The sequence below is a fragment of the Leucoraja erinacea genome, chromosome 4, assembly GCF_028641065.1.
Source record: "Leucoraja erinacea ecotype New England chromosome 4, Leri_hhj_1, whole genome shotgun sequence".
In the NCBI taxonomy this organism is placed as follows: Eukaryota; Metazoa; Chordata; class Chondrichthyes; order Rajiformes; family Rajidae; genus Leucoraja; species Leucoraja erinaceus.
Window position 1 is genome coordinate 84,441,263 of NC_073380.1, and position 21,748 is coordinate 84,463,010.

The 21,748-nt window shown below is 46.9% G+C and overlaps 1 protein-coding gene across 5 annotated transcripts in view; it reads left to right on the forward strand.

Annotated features, from left to right (window-relative positions):
* col14a1a (collagen, type XIV, alpha 1a) overlaps nt 1-21,748 on the forward strand; it is a 204,801-nt gene that overhangs the window by 135,010 nt on the left and 48,043 nt on the right. For all 5 annotated transcript variants that reach the window (XM_055634707.1, XM_055634709.1, XM_055634710.1 and 2 more), the window contains exons 27-33: nt 621-744; nt 8,998-9,141; nt 9,924-10,088; nt 14,522-14,560; nt 16,172-16,310; nt 17,346-17,488; nt 19,321-19,430. In XM_055634707.1, coding sequence (XP_055490682.1) covers nt 621-744; nt 8,998-9,141; nt 9,924-10,088; nt 14,522-14,560; nt 16,172-16,310; nt 17,346-17,488; nt 19,321-19,430 — 864 coding nt within the window. The remainder of the gene's footprint in view (nt 1-620; nt 745-8,997; nt 9,142-9,923; nt 10,089-14,521; nt 14,561-16,171; nt 16,311-17,345; nt 17,489-19,320; nt 19,431-21,748) is intronic.

Consider the following 21,748-nt stretch of genomic DNA (forward strand, 5'->3'; position numbering starts at 1 on the left):
TTTGTGTGGCTTGTGTTTTATCCCCAAATTCAAGTTCCCAACAGAAACTACCGTCTGTTTTCTGTTCTAGCCTTAAAGTTCCTGATGTGGCACAGCTTAGCACGGAGGCACTACAGGTGGTGCTGCCGCGTTGTAGTTTGCCTGGGATTAAATCATGACCTCCTGCTCACTGTGTGGAGTTTGCACATTCACCTTGGGACCGCAAGGGTATCCTCCCACATCCTAAAGGCATGCAGATTGGTGGATTAATTGGCTGCTGTAATTACCCCACATGTGTTTAGGATGAAGATATGGGGAGAATAAATTACAGGCGGATTGGGACTGCTCTGTGAGCTGACAAAGACTGAATGGCCACGTGACTTGGTTCTATGCTGCAAGGCAGTCAGCCTTTATCATTGCTCTTGTAGACCAGCTGCCCAGCCCACATTCCCGTAATACTGGGGAAATTATTGATTCGATGAGGGTTTTCCTTTTTTGAGAGACTTTTTTAAAAAGCTTCTTCCCTCGGTCCCCTAACCCCACAAAATCCCTCAACTAACAAGAATATTCAATTCCGTGTGAGGTGGAATGTAAACATTTGTGCTTCAGTGATGTGGAATCTAACATCTGAAATTCAACAGGTTGCAATCATTCAGTTCAGCGATGATCCCAGAACAGAATTTCAACTCAACTCGTACAATGACAAGGAGATTCTCCTCAACGCTGTCGAACGCATTAGGTACAAGGGTGGAAATACAAAGACAGGTACAACAGGAATCCAAACGTTGCGTAAAAACTTGTGTTAAAATGATGCAGTGCAGGCGAAACAGCAAAGTTTTGTATGTAAGTCACAAAATCGTTCATGTTTAATCATGTGTACCTTCAGGACCATTGCCCGAAGCTGAATCTGGGCAGTTGCAGCAGTTGGAGCTTTTAAAGCAATGTGTTTTTTCACTGGAACCACCATTAATGGTCGCTTACAGCGTGACTGAACCTCTCATTCTTAACTCCATTCTCCTGGCCAACCCTAGTAAGCTTTCACCTACATGCTTGTACAGGGTCTTGGTGAGATCACACCTGGAGTATTGCGTACAGTTTTGGTCTCCAAATCTGAGGGAAGACATTCTTACCATAGAGGGAGAACAGAGAAGGTTCACCAGACTGATTCCTGGGATGTCAGGACTTTCATATGAAGAAAGACTGGATAGACTCGGCTTCTACTCGCTAGAATTTAGAAGATTGAGGGGGATCTTATAGAAACTTACAAAATTCTTAAGGGGTTGGACAGACTAGATGCAGGAAGATTGTTCCCGATGTTGGGGAAGTCCAGAACAAGGGGGTTAAAGATAAGGAGGAAATCTTTTAGGACCGAGATGAGGAAAAACATTTTTCACACAGAGTGGTGAATCTCTGGAATTCTCTGCCACAGAAGGTAGTTGAGGCCAGTTCATTGGCTATATTTAAGAGGTAGTTAGATGTGGCCCTTGTGGCTAAAGGTATCAGGGGGTATGGAGAGAAGGCAGGTATAGGATACTGAGTTGGATGATCAGTCATGATCATATTGAATGGCGGTGCAGGCTCGAAGGGCCGAATGGCCTACTCCTGCACCTAATTTCTATGTTTCTATGCTTATCAAACGTCTATCTACCACTGCCTTAAAAATATGTAAAGATGCCCTTTCCACCACCCTTTGAGGAAGATAATTCCAAAGGCTGAGGCCGGTACAGTGGTGCAGGGGTAGAGCTGCTGCCTCACAGCACCAGAGACCTGGGTTCGACCCTGATTACGGGTGCTGTCTGTGCAAAGTTTGTACGTTCTCCCGTGACCTCGTGGGTACTCTCCAGGTACTCCAGTTTCCTCCCACTTTCCAAAGACGTGCAGGTTTGTACGTTAATTGGCTTCTGTGAATTGCACTTGTGCGTGGGATGCGAGATTGGAAACACATTGAACTGGTGTACAGGGATGAATGGTTGGCGTGGACTCAGTGGGCCAAAAGGCCCATTTCCACCCTGAATCTGTAAAATCTGAATTCTGAACTAAATTCTAAACTCACGACCCTTTGAGGAAAAACATTCAACTCCTCAGTCATGAATAGGCAACAGCTTATTCTTAAACAGTGAGCCCTCAAACTAGATTCTCCCACAAGAGGAACTGTCCTGTCTATGTTTGAGAGGAGGACACTCTATAACTTCTACAGGTGCACAGTAGAGAGCATGCTGACTGGCTTGTGGCTTGGTTCGGCAACTTGAGCGCCCTGGAGAGGAAAAGACTACAAAAAGTAGTAAACACTGCCCAGTCCATCATCGGCTCTGACCTTCCTTCCATCGAGGGGATTTATCGCAGTCGCTGCCTCAAAAAGGCTGGAAGTATCATCAGAGACCCACACCATCCTGGCCACACACTCATCTCCCTGCTACCTTCAGGTAGAAGGTACAGGAGCCTGAAGACTGCAACAACCAGGTTCAGGAATAGTTACTTCCCCACAGCCATCAGGCTATTAAACCTGGCTCGGACAAAACTCTGATTATTGGTAGCCCATTATCTGCTATTTGCACTTTATCAGTTTATTTGTTTATGTGTATGTATATATATATATTGTGGTATTATGGACACACTGGTCTGCTTTGTAGTAAATGCCTACTATGTTCTGTGTGCTAAGCAAAGCAAGAATTTCATTGTCCTATTCGGGACACATGACAATAAACTCACTTGAACTATGTCCACTCCGTCATTATGGTAGATCTGTACTGCATTTCCTCCAGCACCAGTACATCATTCCTTAGGTATGGTACCCAGAACTCGAGCAGTGCTCCAGAGGTGGTCTAACCAGGACATTACATTGAAGCAGGATATGTAGCCACCCCTTTGGACACCAGCTCCCCAGGGAAGCTGTCCATTACTAAATAAAAGCATGAAAACGTATCATCAATATTTCTAAATAACTTTATTTCTTTGCAGGTGGAATAATATTTTTTTGCTTTTGTGATGTTTAATTGCTGAGTTATTAATCTGGGTCACAGGGGAACTTGACAATTAGCTTTACGTCTGCCTGAAAGCAAAACAGCGCAGCGGGTACAGAACTGCTGACTAAAGCCCCTGTCCCACTTTGGCGACTACAGGCGACTAGGTTGTTTCCGCATGGGCACGGGGTGATGCCTGAGTAGTCTTCTCAAGCCGCCTAAAGGGTTGTAACATTTTTCTGGTCTCCGCTGGATTTTGAAAAGTTCAAAATATTTCAGCGACAGTGGGCTTGACGTAGCTTGTCTTCTCCTGTCGTATGTGCTGTCGTAGGTTATCGCCAGGATGATGCAGGTTATCGCCAGGATGATGCAGGTTGTCGCCAGGGTGACGCAGGTTGTCGCCAGGGTGATGCAGGTTGTCGCCAGGGTGATGCAGGTTGTCGCCAGGGTGACGCAGGTTGTCGCCAGGGTGATGCAGGTTGTCGCCAGGGTGATGCAGGTTGTCACCGGGTGCTGACTTTGGTGAATTCCATTGGCGACTACCTACGTCAACCGGCGACAGGTATCGGCGACTGAATTGGCTTCAGTTGTCGCCGACAGGGCCCTTGCTTGTCGCGGGTGGGCGTAGGTGTGGTCGTAGGCGGACATCCTAAGTCACGATGATTGGGTCGCTGGTTCTCGGTAGCTTGCCTTAGCTTGATGTCGACTAGGTGGTAGGTTGTCGTAGATATTGTCGAGGGGGGGGGGGTTCCAGTCATCGCTTTTTCGACGACCTGCTACGACTGTGACAGTCGCCGATAAAATCGCCTAAATGAGACAGGCCCTTACCTGGTTCTGGGTGAAACTGTTTAAAGGTGAAAGAGTTATAGATAAGGTAGCAGTAAAAGTAGTGATGATTCTGTTTGTGTGGGGAGATATGTGTGCCTACACTGTACAGAAGTTACGTATTATCAAGAATGTCTTGCCCCAGGAGCCTAGTGTTTCAATAACACACTGTCATCATTGAGCAAAACATAGCAATCATAGTTTGAAGCTTTACCTCCTTCTCATTAAACAGCCAGGAGAGAAAATACAAACATTAAAATATCCAGAACTTGCTAAAACATGCATTAAAATGAACTCCGTGTGGGAGGGGGGTGGTGTGGGGGGGGGGGGTGGTGTGGGGGAGGGGGGTGGTGTGGGGGGAGGGGGGGGTGTGGGGGAGGGGGGGGGTGTGGGAGATGGGGGTGGTGTGGGGGGGGGGGGTGGTGGGGGGGGGGGTTGGTGTGAGAGGGGGGGGTGGGGGGTGGGGTGGTGTGGGAGAGGGGGGGGTGGTGGTGTGGGGGAGGGGGTGGTGGTGTGGGGGGGGGGGGTGGGGGGGCGGGGGCGGGGGGGGGGGGGGGAGTGGGGGGGGGGGTGGGGGGGGGGGGGGGTGGGGATGGGGGTGTGGGGCGAGGTGGGGGGGGGGGTGGTGTGGTGGGGGGGGGGGTGTGTGGGGGGGGGGGGGGGTGGTGTGGGGTGTGGGGGGTTGTGGGTGGGGGGGGGGTGGGGGGGGTGGGGGGGGGTGGTGGTGTGGGGGGAGGGGGGGGGTGTGGTGTGGGGGGGAGGGGGGGTGGTGTGGGGAGGGGGGGGGGGTTGGTGTGGGAGAGGTGGTGTGGGAGGGGGGGGGGTGGTGTGGGAGAGGGGGGGGGGTGGTGTGGGGGAGGGGGGTGTGGGTGGTGTGGGAGAGGGTGTGGTGGGGGAGGGGGGGGGGGTGTGGGAGAGGGGGTGGTGGTGTGGAGGGGTGGGGGTGTGGGAGAGGGGGGGTGTGGGGGAGGGGGGGGGGGAAGGGTGTTGGAACAGGGGAGGGGTAAAGGGGGGTGTGTGGATGTGAGGGGGTGGAGGGGTGTGTGGGGGAGGAGGGGGGAGGGGGGGAGGGGGGGAAGGAGGGGGTGTGGGGAAGGGTGGTGGAGGGATTCCACTCAGCGGACACCAGCCTCGGCACACACAGCACGTCCCGACTCCACACAGCCGGCTTTTCCGACTCCACAGCCGGCTTTCCCGACTCTACTCTTGCAGACTCAATCAGCAGTTGTGGACTCAGCCCCGCCTCAGGGATTTTATACCCCAGCGGGTGTCAGAAGGGGTGTTATCTTCATGGTGACTGACAGGCGAGAAACCCAATCTGCTGATCTCACAATTTTCTAAACCTTCATAACTTTTGTATAATTCCACCGATCGGAACAAAACTTGGTGGGTTGGAGTAGAGGAGAACGGTGAGTAAGGTGGCGAAAAAAAATCCTATCGATAATGGGTGCCCTATAGCGCAAATTAAAAAAAAAGTAAACAGGAAGTGGTCAAGCTGAGAGATTTAGTAATAGTATAGATTCTGCTGGGTGTTAATGTTTATGTAACCGAGAAGTCTGGAATCTCTAGCTCTATGAGAGGTTATGGTGCTAATATGCATAAAGGGAGAAAATTAAAAAGAAGAATCTTGACCCGAAAAGTCACCTATTCCTTTTCTCCACAGATGCTGTCTGACCCGCTGAGTTACTGCAGCTTTTTGTGTGTATCATTAAATGATGAACCGGTGTGGGGGATTCAATACTCTCTTCTTGTTCCCATGTTCCATGTTTTTTCCAAATATCTCACTGAGTAGATAAGAAAACGTGTAAAACTGTGTTGTAATAAAATCAGCGGCCAATCCTCCCTCTCTCCCTTCCCCCTCCCCCTCCCCTTCCCCATAACAATCTTCCTTTCCAGCACTCATCTTCACCATTGTAACTCCCACATAGCAGGCAATGAAAACATTGTGAAAGAAATGTTTTATCCCAACCAATTTGCTTCCCAGTATCTGCGAAGAGAATAATATTGTTCTAGTGGGCAGATGTTGATGGCTTAAATGTGAAGTATATCTCACATGTGATTCCAACCGTTACAAAGGAGGGTCAATAAATAACAGCCAAAGTGTTGGGGAACTGTGTTTAGGCTGGGACAACTGGTGCAATGCACATTTTCAGAATTTAAGTTTAGAGTTGTGGTTTTGAAAGATTTGTGGATTTATTTCTAGCATGAGCGAGAATAGTTAGTCTTTTTTTTCACCCAAGGGTGAAAATGTCACAGACCAGAGGGCACAACTTTAGAGTGTGAGGGAGTAAAAAGGTTGGAGATTTGTACGAAATGGGAAACCTTTTATCATTTCAGAAATTACAATTAAAATACAGTCTGAAAGGTAATCAATATTTTAGATATCTTCAAATTCGAGATTATTTAAAAACATATACCCACAAATACCACACTCTGTTGCCAGATATATTAGATGAAGGTATGAATAGAAACACAGTCAAATAATTTAATATCATACTTGTAATATCATTCTAAATATAGAAATTCCATCGTCAGATGTAATTAGAAGAGTGTGGGAACAGGAATTAAGCTTAAAAAGTTCCAAAGACAGATGGGAAAAATATTTTTTATATGTACATAATTGTTCGATTAATGCAAGACATATTCTAATCCAATTTAAAATACTACACAGATTATAACAGGAAAGCAGGAAAGCAGGACTATTATCTAAATGGTGGCCGACTAGGAAAAGGGGAGATGCAGCGAGACCTGGGTGTCATGGTACACCAGTCATTGAAAGTAGGCATGCAGGTGCAGCAGGCAGTGAAGAAAGCGAATGGTATGTTAGCTTTCATAGCAAAATGGATTTGAGTATAGGAGCAGGGAGGTTCTACTGCAGTTGTACAGGGTCTTGGTGAGACCACACCTGGAGTATTGCGTACAGTTTTGGTCTCCAAATCTGAGGAAGGACATTATTGCCATAGAGGGAGTGCAGAGACGGTTCACCAGACTGATTCCTGGGATGTCAGGACTGCCTTATGAAGAAAGACTGGATAGACTTGGTTGATACTCTCTAGAATTTAGGAGATTGAGAGGGGATCTTATAGAAACTTACAAAATTCTTAAGGGGTTGGACAGGCTAGATGCAGGAAGATTGTTCCCGATGTTGGGGAAGTCCAGGACAAGGGGTCACAGCTTAAAGATAAGGGGGAAATCCTTTAAAACTGAGATGAGAAGAACCTTTTTCACACAGAGAGTGGTGAATCTCTGGAACTCTCTGCCACAGAGGGTAGTCAAGGCCAGTTCATTGGCTATATTTAAGAGGGAGTTAGATGTGGCCTTTGTGGCTAAGGAGATCAAAGGGTATGGAGAGAAGGCAGGTACGGGATACTGAGTTGGATGATCAGCCATGATCATATTGAATGGCGGTGCAGGCTCGAAGGGGCGAATGGCCTACTCCTGCACCTAATTTCTATGTTTCTATGTCTATGTTTCTATATTACTCAAAACTAAACTGAACAAAATTTATCTCCCATCTGCGATAAATGTTTATCTCAAGAAGCAACTATAACACACTCCTTCACCTCTTGCATAAAACAGCATAAATTTTGAAAAGAAATCTTTGAAATCTTCTCAAAATTATTAAAAACAAAACTGGACCCCCACACAGAATTGATTATTTTTGGAACAACAGGAGCCTGCACTGAGCTATCAATATTTCAAAGACGTTTCCTCAATTACGGCCTGATAATGGCAAAAAAACGTATACTTAAATTTTGGAAAAATGCATCCAACCCAACTCTTAAAATGTGGATCACAAGCATGTCTGAGATGCTACATCTTGAAGATATGAGACTTGTCTTAGCAGGAAAATCAGAGCAATTTTTAAAGATATGGTCTCCTTTCATTGATTCATTACAAGTATAGTATGGTGCAACACAACTTCGGAATTAAACCGGACAGGGTGATTTCATAGCAAAGGGATTTGAGTATAGGAGCAGGGAGGTTCTACTGCAGTTGTACAGGGTCTTGGTGAGACCACACCTGGAGTATTGCGCACAGTTTTGGTCTCCTAATCTGAGGAAAGACATTCTTGCCATAGAGGCAGTACAGAGCAGGTTCACCAGACTGATTCCTGGGATGTCAGGACTTTCATATGAAGAAAGACTGGATAGACTCGGCTTGTACTTGCTAGAATATAGAAGATTAAGGGGGGATCTTATAGAAACTTACAAAATTCTTAAGGGTTTGGACAGGCTAGATGCAGGAAGATTGTTCCCGATGTTGGGGAAGTCCAGAACAAGGGGTCACAGTTTAAGGATAAGAGGGAAATCTTTTAGGACCGAGATGAGGAAAACATTTTTCACACATTGAGTGGTGAATCTCTGGAATTCTCTGCAACAGAAGGTAGTTGAGGCCAGTTCATTGGCTATATTTCAGAGGGAGTTAGATGTGGCCCTTGTGGCTAAAGGGATCAGGGGGTATGGAGAGAAGGCAGGTACAGGATACTGAGTTGGATGATCAGCCATGATCATATTGAATGGCGGTGCAGGCTCGAAGGGCCGAATGGCCTACTCCTGCACCTATTTTCTATGTTTCTATGTTTATATGAGTGTGGTGAGAAACGAGCAGGTGTATCAACACGTAATGGTCCCTTTTTTTCTTTTCCGTTATTATTTTTTGTTTTTGTCTTCTTATTCTACAGGCTTTTACTTATTCACTCCTGGACTGCACTATCCGCTAGTCTAGGGGTTTACACATTCACTATTTCTTTCACTTTCTCTCTTTCTCGCTCTTTCTCTCTTGTTCTACTTTTTTGTTAAATTTAAAATGGAAGATGTACATTAAATGTATTTTGTCATATGCCGCGGTTTATACTACTGTACACTGCTTCTAATATCAATATTAATGTTTTTTAAAGTGTGGGGGTGGGGGTGGGGGTGTTGGGGGGGGGGGGGGGACGGGGGGGGGGGGATGGAGAGAGTTTAAAGAGAGATGTGCGGGACAGGTTTTTACACAAAGAATAGTTGGTGCTTGTATGTGCTACCATGGGGAGGTGGTAGAAACAGATATAATAGCAATGTTTAAGATGTATTTCGACAGATCCATGAACAGGCAAGGGATGGAGGGATACAGACCATGTACGGGCAGACGGAAATCGTTAGATTGGTATTTTGTTCAGCGCGAACATGGTATGTTGTTCTGTTTATTTGTTCTCTTGAACTAATTAACCTTTATTTATTTTACTATTCAGGCAGAGCCATAAAACATGCCAAGGATTCTGTGTTCACAGTCGAAGCAGGATTACAGAGAGGCATTCCCAATGTCCTGGTGGTCATTACAGATGGTCGATCTCAAGATGATGTTGTCAAGACTTCCCAAGAGATGCAGTTGGAAGGTAATGGAGAGAGAATTATCTGGAAACTGCAACTGGATGTACTGTCATTTAGAATTCACTGGAATTTAGAAGGATGAGAGGGGATCTTATAGAAACATATACAATTCCTAAAGGATTGGACAGAATTGGATGCAGGAAAAATGTTCACCAATGTTAGGGGAGTCCAGAAGCAGGGGCCACAGTTTAACAATAAGGGGTTGGCCATTTAGGACTGGGATGAGTAATTTCTCGCCCAGAGAGTTGTGAATCTGTGGAATTCTCTGCCACAGAAGACGGTGGAGGCCAATTCACTGGCTTTCAAGACAGAGTAGATTTAGCTCTTAGGGCTAATGGAATCAAGGGATATGGCGAAAAACAGGAACGGGGTACTGATTTTGGATGGTCAGCCATGCTGGTTCGAGCACTGAATGGCCTACTCCTGCACCTATTTTCTATGTTCTGAGATGCTTATCTCTGTAGTCTTGTGATATCAAATCGTGCTCACTAGAGTATCGTAGGCTTAGACCAGCGATAGATTTGCTCACTTGCTGCACCTTTAGAAGAATGAGAAGTGGCTTCATAAATGCATAAATAGCTCAGCAAAGGATTGACAAGGTGGGTGGTGAGAGGCAGCAGAGCCTCAAAGTGTGCAAAGCTATAGTCCAAATTCTATCTTGACTTGTATATTCCACTAATATTAATGGTGTTTGATACTGACTAGGTCATAGTGTGAGTTAACCAGCTTTGGAGCCCAATAGATCCAAATATATATGGGATGGACATGCTCTTCCCTTCTGCTGCAGGATTCACTATCTTTGCGGTTGGTGTTGCTGATGCCGATTATGCAGAGCTGATGAACATTGCCAACAAGCCCAGCAACAGGCATGCCTTCTTCGTGGATGACTTTGATGCCTTCAAGAAGATTGAGGACGAGCTTGTTACCTTTGTCTGTGAGACAGCCTCTGCAAGTAAGTTCCCATGACGATGTCTCAACAGCGGCCATCTTGATTTCAACTGTTCCTTTAGGCTTTAGTTTAGTTTAGTGTCACATGTACAGTGAAAAGCTTTTGTTGTGCTCTAGCGGAAAGTCAATAAGTGATTACAAACAGGCTATTCACAGTGTACAGATACATGATAAAGGGAATAACATGAATAAAATGTTTAGTGCAAGATAAAGTCCAGTTGAGTCAGATCAAAGACAGTTCGAGGGTCTCCGATGCCGTGGCAGCTCAGGTTTTCTCTCTAGTTGTTGGTAGAATGGGTCAGTTGCCTGGTAACAGTTGGGTAGAAACCTGTCCCTGAGGGAATTTATACAGAGAGGGACAGAGGGAGGTGGAGAGGGAGGTGTAGTGAGAGGGAAGAGGAGAGAGAGAGAGAGAGGGGGGAGAGGGAGAGGGGGAGAGGAGAGAGAGAGAGAGAGGGGGAGAGAAAGAGGGATAGAGACGGCGAGAGACAGAGATACAGAGGAGAGAGAGAGAGGGATAGGGAGGGAAGAAGAGGGGGAGGGAGAGAGAGAAGAGAGAGGGAGAGTAATGGGGGAGGGAGAGGGAGGGGGAGAGAGAGGGGGGAGAGAGAGGGAGAGGAAGAGGGAGGGAGGGAGAAAGAGGGAATGAATTTGGTCAGTAAATCCCAGAACTCGGAGCAGTAAATCCCAGGGCTGAAGCAGAGCTGCCAGTGGGAACGTGCTGGGAAATCAAGGTTAATCACATCTGGAGATGACAAAGGCCTCATTGAAGTTTGGTAGACATATAAAGTTGAATTGGTTGTTAAGTAACTAGTTTCATTTGGCATCTATGTCGCACACCAATCATGAGCCAAATGGTCTGTTCCTGTACAGTACAGCTCTATGTTGTATGGCTCTGAAATCCATCACCAACGATTTTGAGGTTACATCTAAAGATTTAATCAAGAGTTCTGTTCCTGTCACAAATTCCACTTTGCCGAGTGTGGTGGCTAGCATTCACTCTTTCTATGCCTGAAATCTACCATGCTGGTCAAAGTGCTCCATAGTCAGTTGGAACTGGGGTGAGGTCTGGAACTTGAGGTCTGTCACCCTGTGGTATCAGGGCACTGCTTCCATTCCTGGCCTTTCTTAATATCACTGAAGATGGCGAGTTCTGTTCACAGGCAATTTTGCAGAAAGCAGAGTTTAACTCTTAAGGTCACAAAGTGCTGAAGTAGCTCAGCGGGTCAGGCAGCATTTCTGGAGAACATGGATAGGTGACATATTGGGTTCTTCAGACTCCATGTTCTCCAGCGATGCTGCCTGACCCACTAAGGTTCACCGGCACTTTGTGTGCATTTGTGTAAACCAGCATCTGCAGTTCCTTGTTTCTAGTGTTTAAAGGGCCTGTCCCACCAGCATGCGGCTGCATGCAGCGAGGGCGACCAAACGTGGTGGCTTGAGGCGTACGGCCTCGCGGGGCCGGTCTCACTTCCAACCGCGGAGCCGTATGGAGTTGTGCGGGGCTGGTCCCGACATTATACTCACCAATCAGCTGGGCAGGAGGCGGGCCGACTGAACTTGGACGTCGCACGGCGTCGGGCGGTGACATCATCGCGCAACGGCACGCCGGGCGGTGAGGTCATCACGCAACGGTAGCGCTAGGCGTACCCCATCACGACGCTGCGTACGGCGTCCAGGCGCTGCGTACGGCCTCAATGCGGCTGCGGGCCGGCAGGCCGTTGTCGCGCGGGATTTTTGGACAGTGTCAGTTTTTTGGAGCCCCGCGCGATGTCGGGACCAGCCCCGCACAACTCCATACGGCTGCGGCGATCGAAGTGGGACCGGCCCCGCTAGGCCATACGGCTCAAGCGACCACGTTAGGTCGTGCTCGCCGCATGCAGTCGCATGCTGGTGGGACAGGCCCTTAACCCTTGTTACTTCACTTGTATGGTGGAGTCTTAGAGTCCACCTCCCAGCTCGGCTACTAGCGGTACTAGTGTACTAATGATACTAGTGGCTACTAGCATCATTACACATGCTCTCTACCCCTCCTCACCCTTCCACCCAGTCAGATGCTGTTTAAACCCCAGTCCAGTGGTCTCACTGCTTAACCCCCTCTCAGGTGATGAACTGGTTCTATGCTGTGAACAATGCTCACACACTGCTGATGGTCCAACTTACTTCCACCTACTGGTGGTGTCATGGCCAGCCCCTTCCAGCCCGCAGGCCACGCTTCCCGTTACCGATACCACATTAAATCAGCCCCTGATAAATCTTATCTCCTGATATGCATAAAAAATAACATCACCATAACTCGGTAAAGCAGGCAGGCTTTCCTCCAGCATTCCCTATGAAAGATGCCTAACTCGATCCAGATGGTGATTTTATTGCTGTTCGTGCTCTAATGATGTCTCCCATTTTGGCAGAGTGTGCTGGTGAGAAGGTGCAAATTCACTCTGGGGTTTGCTTGCTACTTTAGGAGCTCAGCACGCTGGCAGTGGGCTATAGAACCACTTGCCATCTCATAGGTGTCCTGCCAGAAAGGAAACAAACTTGGCCTTGGATCCTGTCAATGGGGATGATTGTCAGAATCCCTTTTCCCGTGATAAGTGTATTAGAAGCAAGGTTTATGGTGGAGTTTTAAAACCGGATCCGGGGGGTAAGTTTATTACACAGAGAGTGGCTGACATCTGGAACTGTGGTGGAATCTGGTACCGTCACTATGTTTAAGAGACATTTGGGTAGACACTTCAATAGGCAAAGCATAGAAGGCAAATAGATCAGCGTAGATGTGGTGGGAGCTGAAGACGGTGTTTCTATGCTGAATGGCTCTATGAATCTTTCCTAGTCCCCAAGATGTTCTAAAGTGCTTTAGATCCAATGCAGGTCCATCGCAATGGTCTCAGATGTGGGAAGTGTGGCACTTTATCTTGCACTAAACATTATTACACTTTACCCGTATCTGTACACTGTGGATGGCTTGATTTTAATCATGCATCGTCTTTCCACTGACTGAATAGCATGCGACAAAAAATCTTTTCATCTTTTCTCAGTATACGTGACATGGGGCGGAAAACCCAGGAGGGCCAGAGGGGACACGTCCCCCCCATGTTTTGAGAGGTGGGGGACATCTCCCACAGTTTTTGTGATCCCGATTTTAAAATCCCCGCTTTCCGCGAGGCAGTGGGGGTGGGACTGATGAGCGAGGGCATGATGATTGGAGGAGGGAGGAGTTGGGGGGGGGGTGTGGGACTGAGGATAGAGTGCGGCGATTGGAGGAGGGAGACGTGGCACAGACCTGCGCCTCTTCCGCAGGCAGGATCGATCCCGGCCGGGTCTCCGGTGCTGTCCCGAGTGCCCCCCCCATGGGTGGCCAGAGAGGTCAGGAGTCAGACGTGAGCTGTACCCCCAGGCCCACAGCTAGCGCAGAGAAGCAGCGCTAAACCCAGCTCAACTCTGCCTGTCCCGCCCAGGTTAACCTGCCTGGGCTTGCGGGAAATATGGCCAGCACGGAGAAGCAGCGCTAGTGTCCGGTCAATCCAGACAGGGCTGTTGGTTAGTGCTGGATTGAGCCTCCGAAACCTCGCCTCGCGCGTGTGTGTGTGTGAGTGTACGTATGCGCGCATGGCCGCCAAAAAATGGTGTATCCCCCGTCCTTGATAGCGAGTTACGCTCTTGCACGTGACAACAATAAACTAAACTGAACTCATCCCAATTCTTCCAATCTTCAGCAGTTTAACCCCGAATATGTTCCGAAATATTTATATACCATTAGTCCCTCACTATCTGGTAGCTTTTACACACGGGCGGCATGACTGTGGTTGTGCAGCCATTCCAGGAACATCCCCTGATCCAGATTCTGTGATCTGGAATGAGTGAGCCAGAGGACCTGACCGGGAATACATGGCCCAGAGTCAGTGATCAGGAATGTGTAGTCCAGAGTCTGTAAATGGGAATGTGGGATTTGGAGTCTATGATCAGAAATGATCACTGAGAAAAGCGGCATGGTGGTGCAGCGGTAAAGTGGCTGCCTTACAGCGCTAGAGACCCGGGTTCGATCCTGACCATGGGTGCTATCTGCAGGGAGTTTGTACGTTCTCCCCGTGGGATTTCTCCGGGTGCTCCAGTTTCCTCCCACCGTCCAAAGACGTACAGGTTTGTAGGTTAACAGGTTTCGGTGAAAATTGTAAATTGCCCCTAGTGTGTAGGATAGTGCTAATGTACGGGGATCGCTGGTCAGCGCGGATGGGCTGAAGGGCCTGTTTCCATGCTGTAACTCTAAGCTGAACTGCACTGAACTAAACTAAACTAAAAGGAATGTGGAATTCAGAGTCTGTGGTCGGGAATGTGAGCTGCTGGTGCCTGATTTGGGAAGCCAGGAGCATTGCCACTACAGGGGGATGGGGAATGTGACATGACTCCTGACACTGACAAGTGTAATTGTTTTAATTTCAGCTTGTCCATTGGCCCTCATTGGAGATAGCAGCCTTGCAGGTAAAGGATGTCACCTGACACTTCACCTTTCACCGGACATCTTCAGCTGACAGCGTAACAACCTCCCGAGAGGGATTATTAGAAATTACCCTTTGAATTGATGCTTCCATGCTCTTCTGAAATTCTAAATGACCACTTCTTGCTATTTTGTTCTCTCCCTTACATTTGGAAGCGATTGCATCATCACTAAATTCCCAGGGCTATGTAAAATAAAGATTTTTCTTGAGAGAAATTCTTCTAGAGAGCAAGGTTCGATCCTGACCTCGGGTGCTATCTGTGTGGAGTTTGCACATTCCCCCTGTGACCATGTGGGTTTCATTTGGATGTTTCAGTTTCATCCCACAACCCAAACACATAGAAACATAGAAAGATAGAAAATAGGTGCAGGAGGAGGCCATTCGGCCCTTTGAGCCAGCACCACTATTCATCGTCCGCAATCAATAACCCGTGCCTGCCTTCTCCCCATATCCCTTGATTCCACTGGCCCCTAGAGCTCTATCTAACTCTCTCTTAAATCCATCCAGTGACTCGGCCTCCACTGCCCTCTGTGGCAGGGAATTCCATAAATTCACAACTCTCTGGGTGAAAAAGTTTTTTCTCCCCTCAGTCTTAAATGGTTCCCCTTTATTCCAAGACTGTGGCCCCTGGTTCTGGACTCGCCCAACATTGGGAACAGTTTTCCTGCATCTAGCTTGTCCAGTCCTTTTATAATTTTATATGTTTCTATAAGATCTCCCCTCATCCTTCTAAACTCCAGTGAATACAAGCCTAGTTTTTTTCAATCTTTCCTCACATGACAGTCCCGCCATCCCAGGGATCAATCTCGTGAACCTACGCTGCACTGCCTCAATCACAAGGATGTCCTTCCTCAAATTAGGAGACCAAAACTGTACACAATACTCTACATGCGGAGTTGTAGGTTAATTGGCCTCGATCTTGAGGAATTGGTATCAATGTGAAAGGTCCATTGGTACACGTTCGAGACACACTCAGCATAGCCGATGCAACTTGGTTGATGAGTGCTCAGAAACTGCAAGGCCAATTTGGTCCTAGCAGATCACTGGTGGAGTCAGTGATGATGTTGAAGAAAGGAAATTGGATAAAGGAAATATTTGCAAAGTTGTGGTAAAAGAAAGTTTGAGGGATTCACTTAGAATTCTTTCAAAGAGGCAGCACCAAGATACCTGGCCGCAGGACCTAATTTTACATTGTGTGTTTCAGTAAAGTCTCATTCAATTAACCCCCTTGACTGCCCTTCCTTTTTATTTGTTCTCCAATTGAGACGTGGAGCTCAAACCTGCTTGTACTCCTGTTTCTGGAGGAGGGGCCGCAATGGAGAAGGGAAAAGAACTGGGGGATTCTATTGAATCACAGTGTCCCCACTAGAGAAGGGGTTGTGACCCTCAATCTAACGCTCCATCATCAAAGATCCCTAAGAGGTTCAGTCAAAATGGTGAGAGTCACCAGCACATTTTTTAGTAAGAAAGCATCTCAAAGTTCGGAAAGAAAGCAAAAGTCATTGTATTGTTCCCAACTTAATTGTTCTAATGTTCAGAATATTTTCCCAATTTCATATTATGTTGTGAAAAACAGGGTAAATTTTCCCTTCAGGGTTTAAAATGATGGAGATGTTTGGGCTGGTTGAGAAGGAGTATGCTTCTGTCGAAGGAGTGTCATTGGAATCGGGCTCATTCAACAGCTTTCCGTGTTTCAGACTGCACAAGAATGCTCTGGTTTCACAACCCACAAGGTAGGTGTCAAAACTGGAAGTTGATGAACATTTCTCAGTGTGAGCTGCACATAGGTTGATCAAAAGACTAAAGAAAAAGGAACACATCCTGGCCCATTGTGTTAAAGTGCTCTCTATCTTGTGAAGAGTGTTAATTATAGCAACCAGAGATGTGCTGATGGCAAGATTCCATATCTTTACAGAATAGTGACAGTTTAATTAGTTGCAGTATGGGTCCTCCCCAGCTCAAATACGCTAGACTTGCTTACATCACATACAAGCGTTTGGGAGGCCGGTGGGATGGATTTGCCAGCTGTTCCGGGACTCAGGCATTTTCTGCCGAGTGGAAACTAGATTGCAGCCGTGTTTCCGACTTGCGAAATACATCCTTGCCATAGAGGGAGTACAGAGAAGGTTCACCAGGCTGATTCCTGGGATGGCAGGAGTTTCATATGAAGAAAGACTGAATTCTCTACCCCAGAGGCTGTGGAAGGTCGATCACTGATGTCAAAAATCATCAGTGACCGTTGATAGGTATTGGGGAAATCGAGGGGTATGGGGACAGTGCAGTAACGTGGCGCAGAGGCAGAAGATCAGCTGTGATCTTGATAAATGGTGCGGTGGGCTGGAAGGGCTGAATGGAACATTGACTCCTATTCCTTATTCTGATCTTCTGATGATCCAATATTTGCCTGGGACATGTAGCCCACCTCAGGACCCCTTGGAGGAAGGAGCGGAGTGGGAGATTTTACATCCAGGTTCGATCCTGACCACGGGTGATGTCTGTATGGAGTTAGCACGTTCTCCCTGTGACTGCATGGGTGCCTTGGTTTCCTCCCACATCACAAAGGCGTGTGTGGGATTTTAGTTGGCCTCTGTAAATTGTGCCTAGTGTGCAGGAGCGGAACTAGGATTACATAGAGCTAGTGTACAGGTGATAGATGGTCAGCATGGACTCAGTGGGCCAAAGGACCTGTTTCCATGTGGTATCGCTAGACTAAACTATGAAACTTCTCAATCTGGTCACAAGCTTTAACTACAGTCTTACTCTCGCAGGAATGTCCATCCCGAGGGGTTGCCATCGGACTACACTGTCACCTTCCTCTTCCGCCTGCTGTCTGACACTCCGCAGGAACCCTTCGCCCTTTGGGAGGTCCTCAACAAGCAGAGCGAGCCCCTGGTCGGGGTCATCTTGGACAGTAAGTATCTCAATGCCGTATCGTGCGGGACAGGGTGTTGCCAGTCCCTGCCCACAGAGCCGTCACCCAAGGGTGTGCTGAGCTCACATGGAGTGGGTGCCAGGCAAAGCTACGATCATGCTGTGGAAGCATAAACATTGCTTTCGTATAGCGCCTTACTCTTACCATAACATTTCGCAGCCATGAAGTAACTTAGAGGTATCATCGTTGACCTATCAGGCAATTCGTACCTCGCAAGATCTCACAAAGCACACAAGGGAATGACAGGAATGTTTGTTCCTGGTGATGTTGATTGAGGAACACATTTATGCCAAATCAATGGTGGAACATTGTCCCTCCTTCAAAAGAGTGAAACAAGTCCTTGATTTAATGTCCCGTGCAAAGGATGGCACCTCTGACAGTGCAGCTCTTCCTCAATGTTGCTCCGAAGAGCAGCCTAGACTTGTAGCTCATCTGTCTGGATTGGAGTTTAACTCACAACCTTACGACTGAGAGGGGGAATTGTGTCCACTGAGTCAGAGTTGTGAGTCTCCGCCAGTGTTTTGAGCCATTCATGGACTCTTTGAGAAGGGCATGTGTAGGAATGGATCCATCCTCTCCATGCCACCTCCTGTTGTAATATCTCCTTCCAAGTTTGAGTTGCGTTCATAAATTATAGGAGCAGAATTATGCCATTCGGCCCATCAAGTCTACTCCGCCATTCAATCATGCTTGAACTAACTCTTCCCTCAAGCCCATTCTCCATATCTCTTCTCCCCATAATCCCTGATACCCGTACTAATCAAGAATCTATCCATCTCTGCCATGAAAATAACCATTGTCAACCTCCACAGCCTTCTGTGGCAGTGAATGATATAATACAATAGAACCTTATTTATCCCAGGAGGGAAATTGATCAATTCCACAGATTCACCAAGTTTTGACTAAAGCCCTCATGCCCTACTTTATTCCCTGAGGCGATTGTTTCCTGAAGCAATCAGAAATGGTTAAAAACAGCAGAACAGATGGAAATAATAGCATTAAAAATATCAATGGGTCCCGAGTGGGCTGGAATGCAAATTGGAGAAAACGGTGCTTCAGTTTTACAGATCTTTTGAGTGAATGTATTCAATTATGTTTCACAAACCTGTCTCTTGAGGCTGAAGTGCCCTTCACGCTCCAACATTCAGACTTTTATTTAATCTTTATTCCTAAGTACAACCTTGTCTAGAAAAACATGGCACTTGCTTTAAATAGACACAAGAGACTGCAGATGCTGGAATCCAGAGGAGAAAAAAACAGTCTGCTGGAGGAACTCAGTGGGCCAGTCATCATCTGTGAGGGGAATTCAACAAAGTCTGCAGAAGGATTCCAACCCAAAAAGCCATCTCTCCATTTTCCTCAACAGATGTTGCCTGACCCACTGAGTTCCTCCAATGGTCCATAGTTTTATCTTCTCACTTTAAAGATACCATTTCTGAGAGATACAAGGATCCGTAGATGCTGGAATCTTCAGCAAAACACAAAATGCTAGAGGAACTCAGCGGCTCAAGTAGCATCTGTGGAGGGAATGGACAGGTGAGGTTTTGGGTTGGGACCCTTCTCCAGAGTGATTTGACTTCTGGGAGTGCAAAATTCCTGCATACTTTACAGAGAGTGGTCTCTAGTACCGCCACAGACGTCCTTTTATATAGTCCCCCCCCCAACCAACCAAAGGATCCTTATTTGCTGACAACCTCATGCCACAAACTCTCAATAAGTTGTAAAGTTGTTTATAATTCTGTTTTCACTGAGAAAACAGCCAGTTAATTGTCAAGAGTTGGAAAAAAAAGCCTTTTACATGCTGTGTTTAGATGGCAGGAAAGCTCTCACCTACTTTAACTACGATTATAAGGATGAGTTCCAGACCGTCACCTTTGATGATCCAGAAGTCAAGAAGATCTTTTATGGAAGCTTTCATAAGGTTAGTTTCACCCCAAGATGACAGATCACTATTGTTGCAAAATAAATAAATTTACGAAAACATCTTCTGAAAATCTAACTCATCATATCTATATATACTCAAAAGTCTGATCTTGTATGTGGATGTATTTGTGTGTGTGTGTTTATTTGAGTGTAATCACATCTTCTTGAAAAAAACGACGCAGTAACGGTAACATTTTTACATATTCCAGTAGACATTTTTCACGTGGATTCCAAAATAGCCTTATCTGAAAATTACTTATGAAAATGTTCAAAAATCTGACAAAACTTTGAATTTAAAAACGATTGCCTTTCGCTGATGACATCACAATGGCTTTGCTCCGCGCTGTGTTCCACGTGCTGCGAGTGATGTCACCCCTCACCCCCCGCCCCCCCGGTTATTCAAAAGAAGCAGAAAGAACAAGCAGGCCGGGCTCTGTACTGGAGCTCTCGGCTTGGTCCCGTCTTGGCTCGAATCGCTCGGGTCGCTCGGATCCTCGGTCCCTCTCTGCCCTCTCTCTCTCTCTCTCTGCCCCTCTCTCTCTCTGCCCTCTCTCTCTCTCTGCCCCTCTCTCTCTCTGCCACTTTCGTTCTCTCTCTGTTCTCTCTCTGTCTCTGCCCTCTCTCTGTCACTGCCCTCTTTCTCTCTCTGCCCTCTTTCTCTCTCTGCCCTCTCTCTCTCTCTGCCTCTTTCTCTCTGCCCTCTCTCTATACCCCCCTCCCTCTCCCCTCTCTAGCCACACCTGCGAGTTGGGGGTATGCGTGAGTGGATAGGGCGGGAGATGGGGTAAAAGGAGTGAATGAATAAAATTAATATAATATCAAGGTGGGTGGTTACTGTGTGTGTGTGGGGGGTGGTTAGTGTTTGTGTGTGGGGGATGGTAGTGTGTGGGTGACGCCGCAGGCCGCCCGCAACCGCGCGTTGAGAGAATGGGACCCAATGGGTTCCATTTGGTCTAGTAACTATTAAAAGTCTGATCTTGGATGTGTATGTGCGTTTGTTTGTGTATAATCACATCTTCTTGAAAAAACGTTGCGGTAATTTTTACATATTCCGGAAGAGATTTTTCCCGTGGAGTCCGAAATAGCCTTATCTGAAAATGTCATGCTTTATTTCTCGAGTTATTACTGAAAATGTTCAAACATCGGACAAAACTTTGAAATAAAAATGACTGTCTTTTGCTGACGGAGTCACAATAGATCTACCTGCCCATTCCTCACAGCTTCCAACACACTTCCAAGACAAGAACACTGGCAGGAACACTCTAAACTTTTCAGCTCAATGGCATCACACACCAAGTGTATCCGACATTTGCCAAAATGTTGCCATCATAGCTCCTGGCAGGACAGGAGGGGGAGGGTCAATTGGTATTGCAATTGGGGATTAGGATTTTTTTTTCACCTCCAGTCCTTGGGGAGGTTCACGAGCTATGATCTTTGCTGAGCAGTGCTCAAATCTTACCTTCGCCAACGGGTTGAGTTGGAAGACCATGCCTCCCGTGGGGGCTACAGGTAGGGGACGGGTGCGTCGGGGAGAAGACCCAACCGGTCTGCACTTGGTCTAGTTTTTATAAAACTCTGTACACATCGTGTCTACATGTTGTTCTACCTTCCTGAGACGTCATATTTAAAAATGCGACAAGCAATTCAAAAGATGAAGGCTATGTTAGCCTTTATTTCAAAGTGGGTTGGAGGATAAGGAAGGTATTCTTGTACTCCAACCGGCTTTAGTAACACATCCGATGGAGCTGCTGCCTCAGCTCCAACAGCTCTAGGTTCAAACCTGACCTTGTGCGCTGTCTGCGTGGAGTTTGCATGTTTTCCCCGTGACCATGTGGGATTTTCCCAGTTGCTCCATTTTTCACCCACATCCTAAAGACATGTAGGATTGACTACTGCCTGTTGTCTCTCGGGTAGAATCTGGGGAAGTTGTTGGGAATGCGGGTAAATAAAATAGGATTAGTTTATATTAGTGTAAATGGACGTTTGATGGTCAATATGGACTTGATGGGCTGATGTGCCTATTATAGAATTGTAGAGATATACAGCTCAGAAACAGGTCCTTTGGCTCAATGTATCTATACTGACTATGATGCCCCATCTAAATCATCCCTTTTGCCCGCGTTTGATCCAAATCCCTCTAAATTTTCTTATTCGCGTACCTGTACAAATATCTTTTAAATAAATAATTCCATGCGTATTCATAAGAGAGGATATATTTGCCATGGCGGAAGTGCAGTTCACTGCAGAGTGATTCCTACTGTATGGGTTTCTCCCAAGAGGAGAGGATGATAGGATTGGCCGACGTGCCGTGGAGCT